Source organism: Nuphar pumila, chromosome 13 (assembly GCF_984573655.1).
Source record: "Nuphar pumila chromosome 13, dmNupPumi1.hap1.1, whole genome shotgun sequence".
Classification (NCBI taxonomy): domain Eukaryota; kingdom Viridiplantae; phylum Streptophyta; class Magnoliopsida; order Nymphaeales; family Nymphaeaceae; genus Nuphar; species Nuphar pumila.
Genome location: NC_143261.1, coordinates 65,825,891 through 65,851,668, shown reverse-complemented (window position 1 = coordinate 65,851,668; position 25,778 = coordinate 65,825,891). Strand labels below are relative to the sequence as shown.

At 37.7% G+C, this 25,778-nt stretch overlaps 1 protein-coding gene across 1 annotated transcript; it reads right to left on the bottom strand.

Moving 5' to 3' along the window:
- Nucleotides 1-433: 433 nt before the first annotated feature.
- LOC149818537 (TORTIFOLIA1-like protein 5) lies at nucleotides 434-8,375 on the bottom strand. Its single transcript, XM_089985675.1, has 6 exons — nucleotides 7,418-8,375; nucleotides 5,681-5,768; nucleotides 2,263-2,671; nucleotides 2,088-2,175; nucleotides 1,191-1,669; nucleotides 434-930 (listed from the first exon to the last, which is right to left on the bottom strand). Exons 1-5 carry the CDS (start codon nucleotides 8,267-8,269, stop codon nucleotides 1,208-1,210), a joined length of 1,899 nt encoding a protein of 632 aa, XP_089841801.1. The 5' UTR covers nucleotides 8,270-8,375; the 3' UTR covers nucleotides 434-930; nucleotides 1,191-1,207.
- Nucleotides 8,376-25,778: the final 17,403 nt, after the last annotated feature.

Here is a 25,778-nt window from a genome sequence, read left to right as displayed (position 1 = left end):
TCCCGATATAAACGACCCTTTGGGAATACCTTCTAAAAAAAAAAAAAAGTTAAAAGACAATGCACAACCTTCAAAATTAAATGGAAACAGTGATCACCAAACTTATGGTAAAATAGATATGGATCTTTCTTACTGTTAACATTACCATAAAATTGCTTTGCTTAGATGGCAAAATTTGTCGTTGCATTACCAAGTTTCAATTTTAAGAGGGCATTCACATCTAGACACGTCTTTATCAAAGCTTTCCACCAAATTTGAGTATTTAATTATAATTAATTGCCATATTATATTATATACAACTGTTGTATGATTAGCAATTATTATCACCACTCCTTCCCACAAGTCATCAAGGGTAACACAAAAAAGTGAGGCTTTCTGCATTTTGCATTTGACTACAGAATATTATTTGGTAGTTTCATAAACTAAGGCACTAAAGAGAAGGAAAGAATCTATTTCAAGAAAGCACTTGAATTCATTCTCAACCACCCTCCTCACTGTTTTGTTTATAATGATATAACAACTCTGCAAATTTGATATTCTGAGGGGCTAAATCATTTCCTTCTGTGGGAAATGAAGCTGATTTTCTAGACATGATCCAGAACTAAGTTACAATGCCCAAACATGTTCCCCCTTTCTCTGTTTCTTTTTTTTCTTTCCATTGTTGCAGGGAGACAGCTAAGAAAAACGATTCTTTTTACTGTACACCTTCCATTCTTGATATGGCATGAATACCTTGTGGCTGAGTTCTACAACCAAAGAATGCTAATAAAAAACGGGGTAGAGCAATGCAGTGACCTCGTCTTCATGGAATTCTTTTGACTGGAACTTTACTCAAGTAGGTCCACGGACTACTGACAGATCGATATGGGGCATCAGAATTTCTACTCATATTGCAGCTGCCAGTTGCATTTCACCAGTCATGTAGACAACCTGAGAGGTGATGCAGCTAAATATCAGAATCAAGTTACCATGAATTATAAATGAAAACTTCAACATCAGTTTCCCTCAGCAGTACTGGACAATCTTGATTTGCTGGGTCCAGCCTAGATCATGTCTAGGATGAGGTCTGAGAGCAGAATTTAAAAAAAATTGTGCAGGACCCATGAAAAGCAATCTAATGTTGAAAATTTGATCTTGGTCTTCTATTGGAATGGATTATAAAAACTGTTAGCATGTCAAGGGTGAATCACCTGTAGGCCACATTGGATTATGACATGATTGTGATGGAAGAACCTTCATTCATGCTATCTGCAACTGAGACTCCTTGCTTCTGGATTTCATTATGTATCACCTCCACAGCTCCTGGAGGGTGAATCTCTGCCAAGGGATTGACCATAATCCCACCCTGGACACCTCTGAACCTCCTGTTCTCCCACTTAGACGACTGGATGCTTTCCTTATTCCCCGTGCTATACATGCCACCAGATGACGTAGTGCCAGACAGAGAGAACCTGCCTGATGCATATCTTCCTTCTGCTTTCCTCCAAAACTTTGAGCTCAGGAACTCAGTGCCAGGCAATATGCAACATCTGTTTCCAATGTTGTCAATGCTGTGGACCCTCCCAGTTGATACAGCCAAGTCATGTGAGATCTCATCCAGGGCCATCTCAAGACCATGAACTCTAGATTCCAGAGAACGCATACCATTTTGTGAGCTCCCGATGAACATCTAAAGCGAAAGAGCAAGATCAGGGAAGCTGATAATATTGTAGCTAGTCTATGCTTAATCAGAAAAAAATACAGGAACATGAAGTATGTGCAAGGACTTGCAAGCAAGGTTGGCACTTTGCACCCTTGAATTTTCACAGATTTATACTAAAAGATGAATTAGATGAGTAGTCGATCTGATGATAATACAAGTATTCAAGAAAAATAACAACAAAATACGATCAGCTGACTTGCAACTACAGTATCAGGAACAGTGTAGAAAAGCCCCATGTGACAAGGGTGGAGGAACACATACAGTCTACTTGTATATGTCCCAAGGTTCTCTACATGAATAGCAAATGAGCATTCCATGATAACACGATTTGGTTGCAATTGCAAAAAGGGAGAAAACCTAACCATTAAATTTATGAAAGATGTACCTGAAGAAGATCTAACAAGCTAGTTTGCTGGTTTTCAATCTGCAACAGTTGTTTCCGTATCAGAGAGAGATCATTTTCTGCATTGTCCCTGTCAAGTGACTCAACAACATTGCTTACTAAGACAGTAGAGACAGAGCTCTCATTTTCATGCAAGGGAACTACACGAGAAGCAGACCTCCCACCAATCTTGTGAGTCCTCTCTTCACCATTTCCATCAAACAGCTTGGAGTGTGCATTGCTCAGAACGCTCCGATCCTTGGATGTTGCATCTTTGTCAGAAATCCTCACTTCACCCCCACTTTCATCTCCCTCAAGACCATCCTCACTGACAACTTTAAAAGGTAGAGTTTGAGGTACTGCAATCTCTATCTTCCAATCAGATACTTTCATTCTATCAATTTTACCAAATCCATGGCTTGATCTATTGCCATTCATTGCACTCTTTTTCTTTGTTCCTGTAGCAGATACAACATCTGGAGGTGATTGACTCCTTGAGAATTCTTTTCTTCTCAGAAATGGAGAATTGGATGCAGTGTTATTAATATGTTTGGCATCAAGTGATGATTGTCTTCCACTTATGTTCCCTGAATCAACATATGTTCATTTATATATCAGGAGATGGTAGAAGATAACATTTGTAGAAAATAAGGGAAATGAAAGATGAAATTAGATGTGAAATCCAAGGTTGTAAGTATCGAGCCCAAAGTAACAACCTATCGTATCATAAACATAAACGTAAATTTTTAATAATTTTTTTTAAATCCAAAAAAATCAAGAAAAATCAGAAAATTTAGCAAAAATTGTAAAAAACTCATATTACAATGATGTCTCTATGAGCATCATAAGACATCATCAAACATCAACTAATATAAAATCATAGATAATATTGCATGCATATCTCACAAGAACAGTACAACAACAACAACAACAACTACGCCTTCATCCCAAAACAATTGGGGTCGGCGATATGAACCAACAAAGAAAATCATTATGGGTCTTCCACATGAATCCTTCTCCTCCATTCAGTTCTATCCAATGCCATGTCCTCGGTGAGGTTCAAAGCATTCATATCCTTTCTTATCACCTCCATCCATGTCTTCCTAGGCCTACCCCGACCTCTTTTAACTAATATATTTTCCCATTTCTCCATCCTTCTAACTGGAGCATCATTAGGCCTTCGTTGAATATGTCGAAACCACCGTAAACGATTCTCTCTCATCTTATTTTCAATGGGTGCAACGCCTACCTTCTTACGTATCTCCTCGTTCCGAATCTTATCTTTTATTGTATTTCCACACATCCATCTCAGCATACGCATCTCAGCTACACTCAATTTTTGAATATAATGTCTCTTGGCAGCCCAACATTCCGTACTATATAGTAAAGCGGGCCTAATAGTCGTCCTATAAAACTTTCCCTTCAACCGCAATGGCATTCTACGATCGCACAACACTCCAGTTGCACTCTTTCATTTCATCCACCCAACCTTTATCCTATGATTTACATCTCCATCAATTTCTCCATACTTTTGAATGATAGATCCCAAATATTTGAAAGAATCATCCACCGGTATTTCGTGCTCACCAAGCTTCACTAAACTCCCATCACTACTTCGTTGCATACTAAATCGACATTCCATGTATTCTGTCTTACTCTTACTCAACTTAAAACCTCTTGCTTCCAATGTCTGTCTCCATAATTCTAACTTAGCATTAACCCCAGCTCTAGATTCATCAATCAAAACAATATTATCAGCAAACAACATACACCACGGCACATTTTCTTGAATTGATCTCGTAAGCTCATCCATCACTATAGCAAATAGGAAAGGGCTTAAAGCAGATCCTTGATGTAACCCAACCGTTATAGGAAAATTGGTTGTCACCCCTCCACAAGTGCGGACATTGGTTACTACTCCTTCATATATATCTTTAATTATACTAATGTACTTGAGAGAAACACCTTTCTTCATCATTGTCCACCAGAGAACGTCCCTAGGTACTCTATCGTAAGCCTTCTCCAAATCAATAAAAACCATATGCAAATCTTTATTCCTCTCTCTATTTCTCTCAATAAGTTGTCTAAGAAGATGTATAGCTTCCATAGTTGATCTTCTAGGCATAAAACCAAATTGATTCTCCGATATCATGACAATCTTCCTCAACCTAGACTCAATCACCCTCTCCCAAAGTTTCATAGTATGACTCATGAGTTTTATACCACGATAGTTTGTGCAATCTTGTATATTAAATATATTGCAATTAAGAACATGCCACAAGACTCGTACTTTCATACTACATAAACAAAAATATTATGGGAATAGTTGTACTCGATTTTCAATCGGTTTTCACTCATTACTTGAGTGCCTCATTGTTATGCCGGATCATCTTATGCGATCTTTGTTGAAAAAGTGTGGAGTCTGGTTTCTACCATGATATAAATCTTTAATTTTCGCAGATCCAACTGCACAATAAGTTGGCAGGGAGTTGTACCCCTAGGCAAAATTGTTTTAGAGAGTAGCTTTGTAATTTTATCCATAATAAATAATTTTTACCTTAACCCATTTTCTTGAGTGAAAAAATGGTGGAAATACAATTTTTTACTTTAACCCACTTTTTGGGGTGAAAAAATGGTGGAAATGCACTTCTAATGGCCTCTAGACAAATGGATAAGTTGGCCCTGAAAAGGAATTTAAAATCCAAAATTAAAAAAGCAACTTTCGGCCCTTTTTAAGTGCGGTGAAGGTGAATCGTACGATACACCCTGTATCGTAGGATAGGACACAATACATGGGTGTATCGTATGATACACCCAATATAGTACAATACACACTCCTATCTTGATAGGAGTGTGTATCGTATCGCAAAATCCAAAAGTAACGATATGTATCGTACCATATCGTGCGATACAACACTGGTGAAATCCACTAAGGCACTGTTTGAGAGCCTTGCATCCTCTTGTGAATGGTGTTCAAATGTTTTGGAGCTGCCAATTTTATTCCCAAGGCAGTGTTCTGGCAGCACTACTGCTCCCAAACAGCAGAGAACATGAGAGTACTGGGGGAAACCACAGGACACCTTTGACTCAAGTCTCCCAAAAAAAGCTGAAAAGGCATTCAACTAACAAGAGTAAATCTTTACAGGAAAATATAGCAATACAGAATTCAAAAGTATATAACAATAAAGGACGTGAACATTATCAGGAAAATGCATTATATTTTCACTAGTTCATAAGCAAGCCGAGGGCTATCCCTCTTCAGAATTTGAAACCTATGTTCCCCAGTAAAGATGGCGTAACTCTTCATTTCAAAAGAAACAGTAACTTTTGGGAGAAAAATATGGACAGTAAAATAGAATTTTTTCTTGAGAATTTGAATTTGCATTTCTACCCCACATGCAATTCCCCATACATTAGTTTCCACTTTCCAGTTGCCTACATAATTTAAATTGTATTACTCACTAACAAAGGGGACCCCTTAATGACGCCAATCATGATCAGTCATGCAGGACCACAACAGAAAAAGTGAAGGAACAAAAATTGGTCCCATCGAAAGCATTCAAACCAAAAACTCCATCTTCAATCGATAGCAGTACCTTTCAATGGAGAAATTTCCTCAGACTCACTTGGGACATTCTTATATGCATCCAATGCCTGATTTACTGAATCTCTAACGTGCTTCACCTGATCACAACAATGAAAAATACATATTTCAATATTAGGAAAAAAAAAAGGAAAAGAGAACTACAAAACCCAAAAATAATCAGAACACTCGTCAAGTTTTAACTTATATATGGTGGATTGAAGCCTGAACTCAACTTTGAATTATGCACACACACACACACACACACACACACACACACACACACACACACACACACACACACACACACACACACACACACAGTGGTGTGATAATGAGTACATGCATAAAAACGCCCATGTGCATGCACGCACGCATGCCCACATGCTAAGATGAAGTGAGTTGCAACTGCCTTTTGCAATTGGCTAAGATCTCGGTTAAAATACATACAAATTAAATGAGAAAATGAACAGATAATTGGATTCACGACATCAGAATAAAACCAATAAATGGGGACATCAAGAAGTCAATGATTCTAAAGGAGAAGACAATGACAACTCAAAACACCAAGAAGCATGGATATGACCTCTTACAGTTGAATTAAAACTCCTTAGAAAAATGCAGAAATTGGAGATCATGAATTGAATTTCATCAATCACCAGCAGATTATAAGATGGAAGCAAAGGAAAAGCGATCCATAAAAAGACCACAATGAAAAACCAATAAGAAAAAGCTGAAGCAACACCACTAAGATCTAACGGTAGGTAATCAAGATCTGAATTACACAAAAAAGCCCAAAAAAATGCAAACTTGAAAAAGAAAACCGAAATTTCCCGAACGCTATAACCATCAAATCACACCACTCAAACTTTTACACGTCAAAAACAAGTTCCAAACTCATTCAACGCATCAAAATGGATATCCCAATTTCCCAAATACCAAAAAAAAAAACAGAATAATGCAGATGCAAAATCCAACCGGACATTAAGAATTGAACTCATCAAGAATCAGCAACTGAAATTTTCCAATTGCCAAAGACATTTCGCCATAAGAAAAGCTCAAAATAGTCCAACTAAAAAGAAAAAAAGGAGAAGAATACGAATCACTCTCAAGGATCAAAATCACATTCTACTCAAAAATAAAATCATAAGAAACCCCAAGTTTAAAAAACGATTTTTTTTCAAGCACCAAATTATTCAAAAAAAAAAAGTAGGATAAGTTGGGAAACCTTTTGCATGCACAGATTTGTCCAAAAAATTGGTTGGGAAATCGCATTCTGAATGTGATTTCCTGATTTATCCCACTTTTTCACATAAATGGTGGATCTAGACATCCCCAACCATCAAAACCACGATCTACTCGAACTCTACGCAAAATCAAATCGGAAAATTGGGAATCGAACTCATCAACAACTGAACCAGATCAATATCCCAATTAACCGAAAAGATCCCATGATTGAATTGGCCGAAGAATGCCGACCTAGAAAAGCACACTCAGATGCAGAAACACTGTAGAGCAGCAAAATCACGCTCCATCGAGCTCCTCTCCGTCAGAATAGAGATTCCAACTTTACCAAAACCTCAAAAACATTCGATCTCAAAAGATCAAAAAATCCTGAAATGCTGATCGAGCCCTCAACGAATCAATAAAATCAACATCCCCAGATCCCCGATTACCCAGAAAGACTCGGAAAAGAAGAATGCGAACCAAAATGTGGTAAATGTATCGCAGGACTCAGATTAATCCCAACCTTGTCGAATCGGCAAGACTCAAGCGAGTCGACGCACAGCGAACGGAACCCGGCGGCAGCCTCACCCTCGATGGCGGCGAGCCGCGAGATCGCCTCCGCCGCGGCCTTCCTCGTCGCCCAGTCGCTGCTCTTCAGGCACTCCGCCACAGCCGGGATGAGCACGGCCAGCACCGCCAGGCTCTCTGCCGCACCGGAAGAGATGATTGCGGCCGCCACCGCCAGGAGGGCGGCCCTCGCCTTGAAGCTCTGGCTCCCCAGCAGCTTCACCACTCTCGGCACCGTCCTCTGAAGGTAGGCCGGGTCCAGAACGGGTGAGCCCTCGATGGCCGACACGAGACACATGGCCGAGCCGGCCTGCACACCGGCGCCCTGCTCCCCGAGAGAGTCGAGCAGCGGCTTGAGGATCACCGATACGGGCACCCGAGTCACCCGCTCCGCCATCTCCCGGACCGCGTCGGCGCAGGCGGACCGGACGCCCGAGTCGGCGTCCTTGAGCCGCCGGACAACGCCGGTGACCATCTTCGGGACGAAGCCGGCGAGTGCGTCACCGTGCGACTCGGCCATCGTCGCGAGTAGGCGCACGCACTCGCGCCGGACCGACGCCTTCTGCTCCGAGTCGGTGTCGGAGAGGCACGAGAGGAAGGGGGAGAAGAGGTCGGGGGTGAGGGACCGGGCGAGCGAGTCGAGCTCGGACGAAGCGAGACGGAAGGTGTCTCGGTCAGAGAGCTTGTTCAGGCAGGAGACCGTCCGCTGCCGGAGCTCGAGGATCGCCTGCTGAGGCGTCGGACTGGGCCGTTTTCCGGCGGGCCTGCCCCCGAAGCTCTCCGGATAGGGGGTGAACTCGGCCGGCATCTTGTCATCAAGTGGCGTCGGATCGGCGGCCTCGGCCTGAGAACGAGGAATGGGGATTCGGTTTGTGGCCGGAATTTTCACCGGAGATATTTCCCGGCGACTGGTTGGGGGTGACTGGATCAGTTTGCTTGGGGTTTTTAAAGGGTCGTGGGGGAGGATGAACGAATTGGGACCACAATTGGCATTAAATTTTTTGTTGAGGGTATTTTCGGGAAAGAATGATGGGGTTTCAGTGGAAGAGAATTACTAGAATGCCCTTTCTTGTGTGAAATTTTGGGGTATGGGTTTTGTCACCCTTTTGCCCTTAAAAATTAAGGAAATGACTATAGTATCCCTGAGAGGGTTTTACTGGAGGGTGGGATTGTGTGGTCTGTCCTGAACCTGATATGGACACACCCGAGTGGGTCTGAAGTGCTTGTCAGGTAGGGATGGTTTGGAATGGTAAGGTTTTGTTTGGCTCCATGTAAAGTGTTGGATCTAATTGCAGAGATGTGTTTAGCATGATTTATTTAACATTTTAGAAGGCTTGATCATTTCTAATTCTCCACAAATTTTGAGCTTCGAGACAGTAAAATGTCGACCATTTACAATTCATAATGATAAAGATGGTTTAAAGGGTCTTGTGTCAAGCTGGAGGCCTAGGATCGAATTCCACTGGTGCATGGGAGCTGTTGTTTTATCACGGTTGGGGCTAGTAAGGCTGGGTGGTCATGTCCTCAACGCAGAGTTTTAAGTGATCGGGTTCTTAGTGAGGGTTTTTCTTCCTCATAAAAAAAAAGGTATAAACACATCATGTTGGAGTCAATTATTAACATATAAAATCTGTAAATTTAACATGTTAAATATGTGGCAACTTCCTATAGAGGCAAGAGGTAAGCCCACCAAGTTTTATGCTGTCAAGACAATGATCATAAGTATGGCAGGCAAAGCCATCACGGCTAGGTCTTTGATCTTGGAGATGGTTTCTTCATGTAAATATAAAAAAAAAATATGTTAAACAGGATTCAAAGGTTAGATTTTGCTTTTTGGAGATTAAATCTACGTAAATCAAGTAAGAACCACCTTAACTTATGGACATTCTGCATATATATACATACAATATTTTTGAAAAAACAAAAAGCCTTGACTGAGGGAGCAAGTCCGATTGCTGTTACTTTAAGTGGTCACTACGCCATTCACATATCTTAGGCATAAAACCAGGCCAAAATGGACCCAGCCTATAAAGAACTTTGCTTGGTATAAGCCAACTGCAACCAAAGTCATGTTAGATCATTGGTCATATCATATTGCTTATCATTTGGGCTAAGAAAAGCACAAAAGCTCACTATCAACCTTGGTTTTGGGCAATTCATATGGATCACTGCCAAGCTTTGGCTTGAACCAGACTGGTACCCAACTGACTCATGGACAGATATGGTGGTTCCCTATCTTTTTTATCACCAAAACAAGGAAGTCCCAATGGATACCTTGTATAAGAACTTCCACCTTAGGCATATATAGCAGAGTAACTTAATTGCTTAACTATTTTTTTAATATTTACATGGCTAAACCAACCTCATGAACAAAGACCTAGCCGCGCTGCTTCTGCTTCTGCTTCTGCTTCTGCCTGCCCTACTTATGATCACTGTCCTGGCTGCCTAAAATTCGGTGGGCTTACTTCTTGCACCCTTATTGCTTAACTATTTCAAATAAAAGATTTTATGTCATTAGTCTGTAATGAGAATTTTTTTTATGGTTTAGGTATAGGGTAAGTCATTTTTAAGATGCAAGAGAACTCTACATTGATGAAAGGATCCTATTATATATACTTTTCTTTTCTTTTCTTTTGAAAAACAATAAACCCTTAAAAATATCTCTTTTGTCGTGTTGGTCATGTCAACTATAAAGGCAATCTTCAATATGTAGATGATTAAGTTCATTTGTCCATATACTTTGAGTTAATTTCGATCAGCAAAATTTCCTTTATTAATCACCCTGAAATATTTTTTTATATAAAGTTCATTTACTTCTATACCCTCGAGAGCCTTGGTGATGTTATTGATTAATTCCATGATGAGTACTATTTTACTTCGGCTCCAGCTCAATAATTGATATGTTGATAAAGCTTTAAAATGTTAAATTTCCTCATTTATTAATCCAAGAACACTATCTAGAAGCAAATAGTGTCAAGAATGTAAGATTCCAAACAAACATGCCTCATTGTGATGTTTTCTCCTTCCCACCAACTTGCCAAACCACTCATCCTGTAGGTGTATGTAACTCATGAAAGTACCAACTTGATGGAACATCATAAGTTCAAAACCTGAGTCCCTTGCCGCAAAGTCAAAGTCGAGTATACTCTCTACCGAGTAGAGAGGTATCTAGGGCAATGTTGTCAGTATCGGTGTATATCAGCCTGTATCGGCCAGAAAATGGATACAATACGGACCTGAATCGGTTATTTTTTAATAAAATATAAAAATAGCTTAAATTTTATTATTTTAATAGTTTTAACATGTGTCATGTTCTGATTGACATAATATTTCTAATTATTTTTTAGTTGATTCAGAATGATACACCTGAGTATCCGATACACTTGACTCTTTGGCCAAACGAAACATGTCCGATTCTGATACCGGCTAAAAAAATAAAAAAGAAAAAGGGAGGGGGGCGCCGGAGCAGTTAGTGCACGTCACCTTGCGTTGGAACGTTGCAAGTTCGAATCTCAATGGTATAGTCGTATAACTGGTAGGGGTCTGCCTAACCCCAGCTTTCTCTGTCGAAGAAAAAACCAATAATCTCAACCAACCAAACGGTAATATGGCAATATTTTGGATCTTCTGAAGCCAAAATTTTTTTCCTTGAATCCAATTTATAATGTCAAAAAAAGGAAATACCAAGGGTATATAGGTAAATTAGTAGGGGTGCCATGGGGGGCAATCATGTCAACCCCAAAGATTGAACACCATTATTAAAATGGGGGCATGTGGGGTTGGGTAGGGGAGGAGTCTGGCAGTTGCAGTCGGCCATCTGCTCCCCAGATGGGAAGATGCCTCTGGTAATGAATTGTGTGCGCGCGAGGGCAGCGGGGATGGTGTGCGGGTAACCCGTCTCCTTCTCGTACGGCCTACCCTGTATTTTCATTTCCATTCTTAAATATGCCTTTTATGTTTATTTATTCACGAATTATTATCACGCGGGTAAAGATTCACTGGCATTCTGGATCCCGTGATTCCGTAATTCAACTTTAGTACAATGATTCGAAGTGTGACTGAAAATTTTATATATATATAAGAACTAAAAATATGAGCATTTGTAGCTTTTTGTTTTCTTATCATGCATTGATCAACAGTTGAATAGTGTATTTTCAATGAAAAATGTGATTATTTGAAAGCTTGAATATTGATTAGGAGCCGTTTATTTTAAATCTTAAAAAAAAATTATTTATATATAGTAATCAATCAGATGATTCAAGAGCTGGTCCTTATAAAACCCAACACCTTGATCAAATTCCTACGGTTAAATTCAAGAGAAAAAATAAAAAATCTATGAAAATCATGGTTCAAACCATATATTGTAATGATAAGGTACCCCGGAAGAACCTACTCTCACCTAATAAAAGCTTTGAATCTTCAAATTTTGAATACTTTTTTTCTTTAGGTATATTTGGTTATGGTGCCATGCCATCATATCAATTAAAGAACACTTTTGAATCATGTTAATGTAACTTGTTGACAGGTTTGTTAAGAGCTTAAAAATCAAGGCCCCAATATTAAAAATTTTTACAACTCAAAAAATCATGTTTTTATAGTAAAAAACATGAGACATGACGTTCTTCTTACTAAATATACCATGCTCATCACATTCTATACAGCTTGCACCCATGACTTCCAGCTAGATAGGATAGTCATGTCAACATGACCACACACATAGGGAAATAGAAACCTACAAAATGGGCACCGTGTTAAATGAAACAAGATATTAGATTTTTGGTGTTTTTTTTAATTTTATTTTGATCCCATATATGTGTTCAACACGATTGATTTACTAAAAATCAACACTTGGATTGCACATTTTAGATGAAAAAAATGGTATTTAAACCCTTAAAAATTAAAAAATTATGAAAATTGTATGATGATGATTTTTGAAACCTTATTTAAACCTATCCATATATCCAAATCAAATGCTCCAACATGTGATTCTTAAAAAAACAAGCATATAGATCACATCTGTACTGTTAAAATTTTGAAAAAACACAAAAAATCCAATAGCATGTTTCTTTTAGCACCATTCCCATTTTGTAGGTTTGCATTTCCCATATATATATATATATATATATATATATATATATATATATATATATATATATATATATATATATATATATATATATATATATGTGTGTGTGTGTGAGAGAGAGAGAGAGAGAAAAGATTGATCATATTATTTCGGGAATTGTTTTCCATCTGACACGAATTAGACCTCTCTTTTTTATCATGTTCTATAGCATTGGCAGAAGATCCTACTTATAATGTGGTTATACTATGCTTGATCTTTCACCAGTTACAGCGATCAGGAAACAAACATGATTGAACCGGTTTACATGGGATCTTGTGTGGAGAACCTGAGATAGGAAAACAATCAAGACTAGTGAGATTGACACAATCCAGATCCATTTATTACATAGAGAAACTGCACCTGGGATCAAAGACCTGACCATGCTGGTTGAGCCTACCGAACCTACGGTCATTTGCATTTGGGTTTCGTGAACCAAATTGGGTGCACACACCTTGTCCAAATTAATACTTTTTTTTATTGACTGAGCCAAATTAGCCAATAAAAGTAAATATTGGTGGTTGGCCCATATCTACCACCAAAGGTGTACAATTCATAACTGTGACGATAGCTGGTGAGGTGAGGGATCATTCATGGCATTACAATGTCAGTATTATAGCAGTTAAAAAATGTCCCATTAGCATAACCTCATCAGTAATGGGGGGTTTAGATGAACCCGCTTATCAACTATGTCACAGGGACACCAACGGGGTTCTTCTTGTCTGGTAAGAGCAGCTAGTGCACGTCACTTTGTGTCGGGAGGTTGGAGGTTCAAAACCCAATGGTATAGTTGTATAACTAGTAGGGGTCGGACTAACCCTAGCTTGCCTTTAAAAAAACAAGAAAAACTATGTCACAGGCACATGCCATTTTAGCCTCGTGCCCTTAACGACACAATCTGACATGTTAAGATGGATGCCGACATATATAAATATTGTTTTAATATTTTAAATACTTTTTTAGTAAAAATACATTTTGAGTATTTATGTATCAAAAAATATTTTTATTGATAACAAATAAAAAAATTTGTATCTTCGTGTCCTATTTTCCAAAAAATATTAGAACTTGCCTGTCGTACCCATTTTGTGTATTGAATCATACACGTATCACTGTGACATAGCTTATCAAGAAAAGCATGATAAGATATGTGATGGGAAGCATGATACCGATACTGTACTCTACAATAAAGTTTCCCAACTCTTTTTTTTTAAGATCAAAGGACGACATTTTAACCTAATTGATGTTGATCATTTCATATCCGTTTACTGGACAGCCATTTATCCACAAGAGTTTAGATCAATGTTGTCAGTATGGACCCTGAATCGTTGGGCCACCGATTCAGCTGTATGGGCCGATACCGATACTCAGCTGAATCGTTCTGTATCGTTCAAAAATAATAATAAAATATTACGTGTCAATCATGATGTGATGTGACATGTGTTAAAACCATCAAAATAAATTTAAAATAATATAAAAAAGTTTTTTTTTTATATTTATTAAAAAATAACCTATACAGGCCTGCAGCGTATTGAAATTCTGCCGATACAGGCCGATATGCACCGATACTGATAACATTGGTTTAGATACAGATTATCATTTAACTGAAATGTTACCTACACCCACCCCGGCCGGTTGCTCGATCGATTGGTAGCAGGCCGGGAGAAAAGGTGCTAACCCCTTCTTTCCAGGTTCAACTCCCACCGGATGCATGGGTGCCTTTCACTGGTAAGTTCCGTAAGGGCTTGGTGTCGGTCACCCCAACCGGAGATTACCCGTTTAGGAGGATAATTTCATCACTGAAAACTGAAATGTTGCCAAGATCATGAATTCCCAATTGAATAAACAACAGATCATGATTCTCGTGAAACCAAACACGGAAAAACTGTAGTTCATTTATCATTTTGCATTTCACGTGGGCTACATACACGTTCATAAGTCAATAGCATGACAAAAGGAATGAGATTATTTACCATTAGTGTAGAAAAAAATCTCATTATTCATCATCAACGATGTAGTAGTTTACACGCCAAAATATCTCCAATTTTGAAGCCAACAAAGCACTATTAGTTCTAATGATTTGGAAAATGTCTTTTCATTTGATTATCAGAGCTGGGGACAGCCAAAAACTTGAAAAAGATCATGATTTTCTAAATAAAACAGAACTGATTTTGGAAGTTTTGGTGGTAAAAAATCACAATCCTGAGGCTTAGTGTGGAAAAGAAAGGCAGAGTGACGATTGATTGTTTTGTGTCGGCAAGAAGGGGAATGCATACAAGAGTGAATGCCGTAGATATGCACATCAATGCTATCGAGGCAAAAAGTTGACGTTGAATTTGAACAAAAACGATATCTTTTTTCTAGTGTTCACATTTCTAGAAAGAGAACAGGAAATTGGGAGAGGGTGGTGTTTGTTTCCCCCCGATGATTCACTGAATCCCACGTCTGTGTTCGGGGTTTTGAATGAGCACTAAGTATACAAGCACATGGGGCTCGTATTCCCGTGTATGTTGACATAACTTTGCATCGGACTCTAGTGTTGTTGCAAAGACTTAAGTACCCTTTCCTGCTATTCTTCTCATAAAGTGATGGTTTGAGAAAATGACAAAAATGCCCTTCATTCAAAAAAGAAAAAACAAACATTTCAAAAAAAGGACAAACATGTCCTCCATCCAGAAAGTCGAAGATGATGTTGACTCTTCAAAGTCTTCTTCTTCTTTCTCCGTTCAAAAAAAGACAAACATGTCCTCCATCCAGAAAGTCGAAGATGATGTTGACTCTTCAAAGTCTTCTTCTTCTTTCTCCGTTCAAAAAAAAGACAAACATGTCCTCCGTCCAGAAAGTCGAGGATGATGTTGACTCTTCAAAGTCTTCTGCTTTCTCCGTAAAACACTGTAAAACCCTCTTTCTCTTTCTCTCTCTAGAGAAGAAATCAAGGGAGGCAAAGAGTTCTCCCTGGAGAAGGCCATGAACATCAACCCTCTCACTCTCTCTCTCTTCTCTCTCTCTACTTCTGTGCACATCCAACAGACGATCCTACATTGCTCCATCAAACACCAACTGACCTGCACACTGACTGTAGCATCGTTCATCTTGAAGAGTTGTGGAGTCTGATTCAGAGTTTTTGCCCTTACAGGAGAAGGGTTTGGGGGCTCCTCCCAGCGTGGGTAGCATCGTTCAACTTGATTCGTTGTGGAGCCTGATTTAGAGTTTTTGCCCTTACAGAAGAGGGGTCCGGAGGCTCTCCTCGGCACGGATCCCGCTGCGCGGTCAACGGGTGGGGGGTCCAGGGGGGCCGCCCCTGGGGGCTTGGGGGGCAGCGCCCTCCGGACCAAATTTTTTTGGGGCCTTTCAACAACGATTTGTAGTGTTATTGGGCTTTCCTACAGCGATTTGTAGTATTTTCGGGTCTCCAACGAGCCCCACAACGATTTATAGTGTTATCCGGCTTTTCAACAACGATTTGTAGTGTCTTTTACAAATCGCTATAGCGATTTATAGTGTTTTTGGATCTCACTATAGCGATTTGTAATGTCTTCTGCAAATCGCTATAGCGATTTATAGTGTTTTTGAATCTCACTATAACGATTTGTAGTGTCTTCTGCAAATCGCTATAGCGATTTATAGTGTTTTTGAATCTCACTATAGCGATTTGTAGTGTCTTTCGCAAATTGCTATAGCGATTTATAGTGTTATTCAGTAAGCAAATCGCTGTAAATCGCTACCCGAATTAGGACCAACTTGTCAGGGCCATATCTCCTTAACCGGAGGTCATATTCCAAATCCGTAAAAAATGGTGTCTTCGTTATTGAGTCTAGTTTATTCTTGTAAATTTTAAGCAATTTCTATTGTCATTTAATTCCCCATTTTAACTAAAAACCATACCATTATTATTTTGTGTTATTTGAGTTGCACAACACCATTCTCGCTTGACATTCACATCTTGATTCTAACATGCTCCCTGTTGGATTTTCAATTGATTTCTTCCAACCTTGCTTGGAACAAACATATGTCTTTTTCACCATGACACTCTGTGCATTTTTTGACAACGACACCCGGGACCCGTGCCGGGGGGAGCCCTCGGACCCCCCTCCTGTAAGGGAAAAAACTCTAAATCAGGCTCCACAACGAATCAAGTTGAATGATGCTACCCACACTGGGAGAAGCCACCAAACCCTTCTCCTATAAAGGCAAAAACTCTGAATCAGGCTCCATAACGAATCAAGTTGAATGATGCTATCCACGTTGGGAGCAGCCCCCAAACCCTCCTCCTATAAGGGTAAAAACTCTGAATCAGACTCCACAACTCATCAAGTTGAATGATGCTACCCACGCTGGGAGGAGCCCTCAGACCCCCCTTCTGTAAGGGTAAAAACTCTGAATCAGACTCCACAACTCTTCAAGTTGAATGATGCTACCCACGCTGGGAGGAGCCCTCAGACCCCCCTTTTCTGTAAGGGTAAAAACTTTGAATCAGACTCCACAACTCTTCAAGTTGAATGATGCTACCCACGTTGGAAGGAGCCCCCAGACCCCTCTCCTGTAAGGGTAAAAACTCTGAATCAGGATCTACAACTCATTTAGTTAAATGATGCTACCCACGCTGGGATGAGCCCCCAAACCCTTCTTCTGTAAGGGTAAAAACTCTGAATCAGGCTCCACAACAGTCAATGTGATGGTCAGTCGGTGCTTGATGGAGCAATGTAAGATCTTCTGTTGGATGTGCATAAAAGCAGAAATAGAAGGGAGAGAAAGAGTGAGAGGGTTGATGTTCATGGCCTCCTCTAGGAGAGATTTTTTTCTCAGATAATCCTGCAGTGCAGAGACTGGGTCTTAAATAATCATCTTCGGGGCACTTAAGTCTTTACAACCACTCCTTTTCAAGAATCGTCATTTTTTTTGGCACCAATGGAGGAGAGGGTACTTAAGTCTTTACAATCACATCAAACTCCAACGCTAATTAATGCTGACAAACATGGGGATACGAGACACACATGCTTACATACGTGGTGCTCTTTGGGACCCCCGAACATGAGATGCAGCAAACTGCCCTGTTCGGGGGGGAACATATAACCTGCTTCGAGAAATTGACATTGGTAATCCAGTTGACACTATAAGGATGCAGGTCAATAGCGGGCATATATCTCGCCGCTATTGCCTTATTTATCACCGTTATAGACTTATAACTGTGAGAATTCTTACCAACAATTTAACAAAAAAGTTAACTTTTGTTGAGTATTAACAACAATATTTATAGCTTGCCATTAAAAGATGAACCAACACCCGTGACAAATCTCACTGGAACTAACACCAACAGCAGTGTGGCAATCTATAATGGTGAGATCTCTAACGGCGAGATCTCTATCTCACCATTATAGACTATAACATCGAGACACAGATCCCGCTGTTATAAGCTATAAAACTAAAAAAAAATAAAAAAATTTAATGGATGTCAAGTGGTAAGATCCATGGACCTACATGAGAAACTTTTTCAAACAACATAAGAAAATTATAAGGCCCATAAGAGTACACATAGATGGCAGGCTATGTTAAGAGTAGGTGGGATCATGCAACTGACAATTTCATATGCAATCATATAAAATATGTGCAAAAAGCAGGCTACAACACATTATAAGAACATATGGTACATTCTCTTGTTATAAAAGCAAGCATGATGTAATTATGTTATTCAGATGTCATTCCCATCAATAATCCAGCACAGTTATTGGTTATCTTATCAATCATGTTCATGCTTGCAACAATCATACAACAACTAATCTCATCAGTAACTGGAATACAAAAGCTATAAGGCTTAAAATCAAGATAAGGAAAATCCAACCGCCGATATTAAAGAAAATGTATCATAATCAAGTACTACACTAACATCCATATGCAAAAACCTATCTCCAATGTTAACCTGGGACAAATTGCTCAATGATGATTGCTTATTTTAAAATTTTGATTTAAAGTTTTATGTCATCAGGTTCTTCACCTGCTAGATCAAATCCAGGCTGTACATCACAAATTTGCACACACAAAAAACAAGAAAAATACTCACCAAAAAAGAGTAAAATAAAAAAAGTGGGTAGAAATGCAAAATGCTTTAAATAAACTTAAAAAAAAAACATAATAATCAGCACAATCATAAAATCTCAGGCTTACCAAAAAAGGATCACTTATTTCTGGCTTTCTATTTCACTGATTCATCCATAAGACACCTCTATATAGCTGAATCACACTCACTTCAAACACAATAAAAAAACAAGTGAAATATTACAAATTTGGACAAAAAAAATACTCACAAAAAAGGGAGAAAACAAAATGAGTGGGTAGAAATGCAAAATGCACTAAAATAAACTTGAAAATGAACAAAAAAATATAATAATCAACACAGTCATGCATGAAACCATAGGATTATGGTTGTTTCTGGCTTCATATTTTCTCCAATCTCACTGATTCTTCCTATAGACACCTCTACAGAGAACCATGTCACTCACTTAATATCAATCAAATTAAAAAACAAATGAAACATCACAAATTTGGACAAAAAAAAACAAGAAAAATACTCACAGAAAATGAAGAAAACAAAAAGAGTGAGTAGAAATGCAAAATACACTAAATAAACTTAAAAAATGAACAAAAACCATAATAATTAACACAGTCATGAAACCCTAGGCTTACGAGCAAATGATCCATTGTTTATGGCTTCCTATTTCTACATAGAACAATCCCACCCACTTCATCTCAAACACAACAAAAAACAAATAAAACATGACATTTGCAAAAAAGAAACAAGAAAAGTAGGCGAAATGGGCAAGGATCTCCTGATACATTCCGATCAAAAAACCAAAATCGACAGAGCGGGGTCGATCTCACCACTCCTAATCTCATCAGATCCATCAATGGAAGGAGTAAAGAAACAAACAACACTCGAGAGAGATTGCAAATATATATATATATATATATATATATATATATATATATATATATATATATATATATATATATATATATATATATATATATATATATATATATATATATATATATATATATATGACAGAGAGGGGACGATCTCACCACTCCTAATCTCATCATATCCATCAATGGAAGGAGTAAAGAAACAAACAACACTCGAGAGAGAGATTGCAAATATATATATATATATATATATATATATATATATATATATATAAGGGGCTTGTCAGGCCCTTTTTATAGATGTCACTCTATAACGTTAATATAACTGATGTCGTTATTAATCTATAACGATGAAATAGAGCCCTCGCCTCAAGACGAGGTATGCTTTTTGTGCATAGAAGCGCGCTTTTAACAACACACTCTATAATGGCAACATAACTATTATTGTTATAAAGTAAAATCATATAAGCACCATTATTCATCTATAATAATGAGATCTTCTGACCGTTAAAGTATTTTAACGGCAATATCTAACGGTTAGAGAATCTCGCCGTTATACATATGTCTTTAACAATGAGATATGTGTAAGAACAAGGCAGTCTAGAGGATATCCAACTCGTCATTATTGATGAAGCTAATAGAGACGAGATTCATGGCTGCAGTAAAGTAATAGCGGTGAGATTCATGGCTGCAGTAAAGTAATAGCGGTGAGATTCATGGCTCGCCGTTATTAATCAAGCTAATAGCGAGGACAAAAATCTCGTCATTATTGCTTTATCAATAGCAGCAAGATTGTTTTTCACTGAAAATGAGTCGTTGCTATTGACTCTCATCATTGTAGTGTGAAGAAGACCATGTTAAAAAGCAACTATCTCTCTCTCTCTCTCTCCCCCTATATATATATATATACATATATATATATATACTGCTAAACATAAGAACTAAAAATATTAGAACTAACGTATGAACCATCGTACATACGTTTGAAGAAGACCATGTTGCCAAACTCTCTCTCTCTCTCTCTCTCTCTCTCTCTCTCTCTATATATATATATATATATAATGTGTGTGTGTGTGTTGGGGGGGGGGGTGCAATTAGAACATGGGAACAGAAAATATAAGAACTGCAGTGAACCACAAATTTCATGGTTTTTTTGTTCTTTTCACTTAAATCTAACAATGTGGATGTGATCTATATGCTTGATTTTATAAGGGCCAGCTCTTGAATAATCCATTTATGATGAATAAACAAAATTTTTTAAGGGTATTAAATCAATGACTCATAATCTTCATTTTAAGATATTTATTCATCTAAAAATTATATTTTTTTATCAAAATTACACTATCCAACAGTTGATTCGTAGCAAATTCACTATGCTGAACACATCTACATGGTTAAATTTGAAAAAAAGTTATTGAAAATGCCCTGTTCACATGGTAATTCTCGTATTCTAGCCTCTTATATATATATATATATATATATATATATATATATATATATATATATATATATATATATATATATATATATATATATATATAGAGAGAGAGAGAGAGAGAGAGAGAGAGAGAGAGAGCAATAAACTCAAATATGTTTACCAGCAAAATATATTTGCTGATATGAACTGAGATTTTCATAGGTTTTTGTAAATCTAACCCTGGAGATGCATTCCGCATGGTCCATTTGTTAGGAATTGACTGTTGGGTCATCATAATCGGATTAAGAAATGTGATTTTTTATGCTTGAATATTTACAAAAATTCTGAGTAGTTGATTTTCAATCCTTAAAAGATCCTTCATAATCGGATGATCAAAAAGTCGCATCTAGATTACATGTGTATGGTAAAATTTTAGAAAAAAATAAGAAAACCCTATAAAAATCTTGGTTCATACTAGCAAACATATTTTGTTGGTAAAAATATTTCAATTACAATATATATATATATATATATAAACAAATTTTTTCTTTACGTTTTTATGATTCTTTTATAGATCAAGCACTATGGATGTAATATATATGGTTTGTTTAGTCAAAAACAGAGTGGTCGGGGTTCGATTCTTTGGAGCATCTCTTTCTTGTGCAAACCGATATCCAGCATAGGATCTTAGCCTCGGAGTCTTGCACCTTTGGTATGGCAGGCCGAGCCAGCACGACCAGGTCTTTAAGCCCAGATGTGGTTTCTTCAAGTGATAAACTAAAGGAAAAAAATGCTTTAGAAAGTTATATAAGCAAAACTTTTTTGGAGCTGCAAAATTCCAAGGTTCAGAATACACCAAATTTTTGTGATTGAAAAATCTTGAGTCTTGAGAGAGAGAGAGAGAGAGAGAGAGAGAGAGAGAGAGAGAGAGAGAGAGAGAGAGAGAGAGACTATTAATTAGAGTGAGGAGCAGGTGTCTACCAAAGTTGGGAGCTTACCACGAGCGAACAAGGATTTTTAGGGTGTTTTTCATGAATCTGACCCTGTGGATGCATTCATCATAGTTGATTTGCCAGAAAACTAAACCTGGATCGTGTTTTCTCGATGAAAAACTCAAAAATTTTAGCTTAAATATTTATTAAAATTACAGACCATCGATCTTTTAAACATCATAAAAAACTTATCCACGTGTCAGAATTGGATAATCCAAGAATTTATTTTTATAAAATCATGCACGTAGAACACATCTGTGGTTAGATTTGAGAAAAGTCTGAAGGTAGGCACAGATTGGAATTGACAGCTGCCCCCACTCATTAATTGGATGTTATTCAAGCCGTATGGGTGATAAAAGTGTGAAAAACGTCTCTATTTTGTAGAAAAAAAATTGCAATGAAATGGTCTTAATTTGGATGCTGATTCAAACACTGGAATTTGTAGTATCTTTATAATTATGATCAGGAAGTGTAAACTAACAATTATTAGGAGGCTATGCTTTCAAATTTAGCATTCATGAACAACACATCATTTTTAAAGAAAGGATTTGTTCTAGGTCTCTTACTTTTTCATCATTGAAGAAGTCTATAATTTGGATAAACAAATCTTGACAGCACATTTTCATTTTCACAGAAGATTCTGGTAACCATACAACCAAATTATTAAATAATTAATTTTAATAAGGAATTGAATCAGTTTCTCCTAAACAATTAAGTGCTAATTGGGCCAACAAAAGCCCACCGACAATAGACTTATTATAAATAATTAAGGTAATTATTAGTTGGATTGCATTTAAAATATTATCATTTCAAAGGTTAAGAAGTGAGTGAGTTAGTTAGTTTCCTACCTTATGTGACGATATTTTAAATCATTGTCTTATAACCGATATATTCCTTAATTATATGTGCATGTTCATCAATATATACCTCACCGATGGTGTATTTAGATATTGCGTTTTTTTTTAATTTACAAATATTAGTAGGACAATCTAAAATCTGGGAAATCCTAGTTCATCAAGGCATGAGATGAAGAGCTCTAATGGTCCATATTTTTTCTGCATTTTTTTTCTTTAAATTTTTAGTAAAAAACTCATGCCCAGGAAATTCTTGGCATCGATTGATCCAAATGGATTTTCAGAAATACATGTAGCGTGTAGAGGTACAAATGGATCAGATATAGTTGGATATCAGGTCTGAATTCCACATCCTATTTTTGGATTCAAATCCTTCAATTAAGATCCAAATGTTCATTTGCATCAGATTTGGTTTCGCTTATTTGGACCATTTCGGATACAATCAGTATTTTAGGTTGGATCCAATTTGGATTTGGGCCAAAATTCAATTTGATTGCATTTTTCAAATGTATTTTTTTTATGATGAGGAACCCTCACTGAAGCAAGGGAAAACCCCAGATGGGGCCCACAACCACCCTGCCTTGCATGGTCCACCTCTAAAAGCTACAGACACACCCGTGCACCAGCAGGGTTTGATCCGGCATCTTCAACTCAACGCCTTCTTCACAACCACCCCACTGGCCACACGGGTGAACCCTTTTTTTCAAATATAAGGAGCATGTTTTGGATATGTTTTTACTGGATGCAGTACTACCACATATATGGATCTCTTATATAACAGGATCAAGTGCAGAAAATTCATATTCAGATTCAGATCAGACCAAATCCAGCCTGCATCCAATCTGTATGTGGCCCTAGTATCTTGTAATTTTGTTCTAGTTCTGAATTTCTTGTTTGATATAGTCCAATAATTTGCATGTAGTCCATGACACATGGATATGTTAAAATCATCTTTTTTTTCTTAAAAACTTACTGCTAGTACATCTTTCTGAGCTTTATTTTAGGCAGTGAAATTTTTACTAGGTAATTATATGAAAAGTGAACAAATCAATAAAACTCCAATAATATATAGTATTCATCAAAGATGTAACAATATTGGGAGAACTCCATTAATATATAGTGCTTGTACTAATAGCAGAAACATTTAGGGGTTCTTTCATGAAACTGCCCACATGTCACGTATACATCATGGTGTACCTTCCTCAAGGGATAATTAAGCCCCAAGGCACTATCATAGCAGTATACAGTACAAGGTCTACCTAAGGATGAATTGTCTCTTGTCCAAGTCATTGTTAAGTTTGAGCATTGGTCGGTTCATGACCAAATCTCAATACAACTTTTTTTTTGTTGATTTTTAGGTGCAGAGACCTAGCGGCGCTGGCTCAGCTTGCCATGTCTTTGTCTATTTCAGCGTAAAACTTTGAGGGCTTACCCCTCGACCCCAAGGAGTTACCAAGCTTTGGCTTAAGCAGAAGGATGACACCCATAAGATTTGAACCTTGGCCGCATCCCCACTAAGCAAAACTCCTTGTGCCTAAATCCCAACAAAACTCTGCTTATGAGCAAAGTAAAAAATCTAGGCTTTTATGTTGTGACATCACAAGGGTCTACCATGATGTGCTTGACTACCATTTAATGTGGGAGGGCCTACTTTGAATGAGTTTATTATTTATTTATTTATTTAAAAAATGAAAGAAATCATCGCTTTCATTTGAACCTATGTCACAAAGACACGTAGACACGAAGTTGTGTGAGGCAAACTCGACTCACAAGTTTTTTGGAAAATAGATACTGAATTGCAGTGCAAAACTTTGTGAATACTCCCCTCTTTCCATCTCCATCCAGGATCATTTAGCTTGAGCTTTCCATCTCCATCAAGGATCATTTTAGCTTTGCTGCAAGAGACGTGTACTTGTACTTTAGGTATCAAACTCTCAATCGCCCTTTAACATCAACATCTTTTAAGCTGACCCACCTAACCAGGTGTGAGGAGCCTTGTGGGTGAGTTTGGTGATGGGTTGTGATTGTAGAGCAGTTAGGGCAGATGTGATTAGGACTACAGGTAAATATTCATTGCTAAGGATTTAATCATTTAATCCAAGACTTGCAAATCTATTTGCCCAACTGCAGCTCAAGTTGCAGGTACAACTAGCATGATGGATGATCCTTCACCCCATAACTATTATGGCCCATGTGCATTGTACTTTATGCAATAAATGTCTGCGATAGTTGAAATATTTCAAGAAAGATGACATTGTCAGCGATTATAAATGCAAACATTGTCTTTTTGAAAGAAAATATGGTGATTTTATTATGACATTTTGTATTTTTTCAACAAAATCTTTGGAAAAACGTTTTTTGTTTTTATATCTTTGTATTATTGTTTTCTTATATTTTGGCACGTTTTTTTAAATAATTAATTATTAATGAGATTATATATATATATATATATATATATATATATATATATATATATGTGTGTGTGTGTGTGCGGGCGTGCTTCTATGGTGGTAATGTAACACCATAGGTATACACTTGATTTATATAGAAAATCCAACCATTGGATTATGTTTAACATACTTATTATTTTCATGTGCTAAAGTTGGCTGAAATATGATCTTTTATACCATTTTTAAATTACCTTTATTTTTCATGAATTGTAAGTTGTTGATTTTCACATTTTTTTTTTATATTTACACGGAGAAACCAGCCCCAGACACCCAGCTGCGCTGGCTTTGCCTGCCTACTTACTGTGGTTGTCCTGGTAGCGCCTTCAACTCCATGGGCTTACCCTTTGCCCTCAGGGAGTCACCCTTTGCCCTCAGGGAGTCACCATGGTTCGCCTTGGGCAAGGGGTGACACCCATTGGATTTGAACCTATACCACCTGCCTAGCAGCCTAGGTACCATCCCACTATGCCAAACCCCATTGGGACTGATTTTCACCATATCAAAAATAAAATCTTATAGTATATTAAACATAATTAAACCTTCTAATACATTAAATAAATCATG

Excerpts from the sequence above, each read along its gene's own strand:
- LOC149818537 (XM_089985675.1), bottom strand. The coding sequence starts at position 8,269 with ATGCCGGCCGAGTTCACCCCCTATCCGGAGAGCTTCGGGGGCAGGCCC. Across the intron at positions 2,672-5,680 it reads GGAAATTTCTCCATTGAAAG|GGAACATAAGTGGAAGACAA; the intron begins GTACTGCTATCG and ends ATGTTGATTCAG. Across the intron at positions 1,670-2,087 it reads GCTTGTTAGATCTTCTTCAG|ATGTTCATCGGGAGCTCACA; the intron begins GTACATCTTTCA and ends CTTTCGCTTTAG.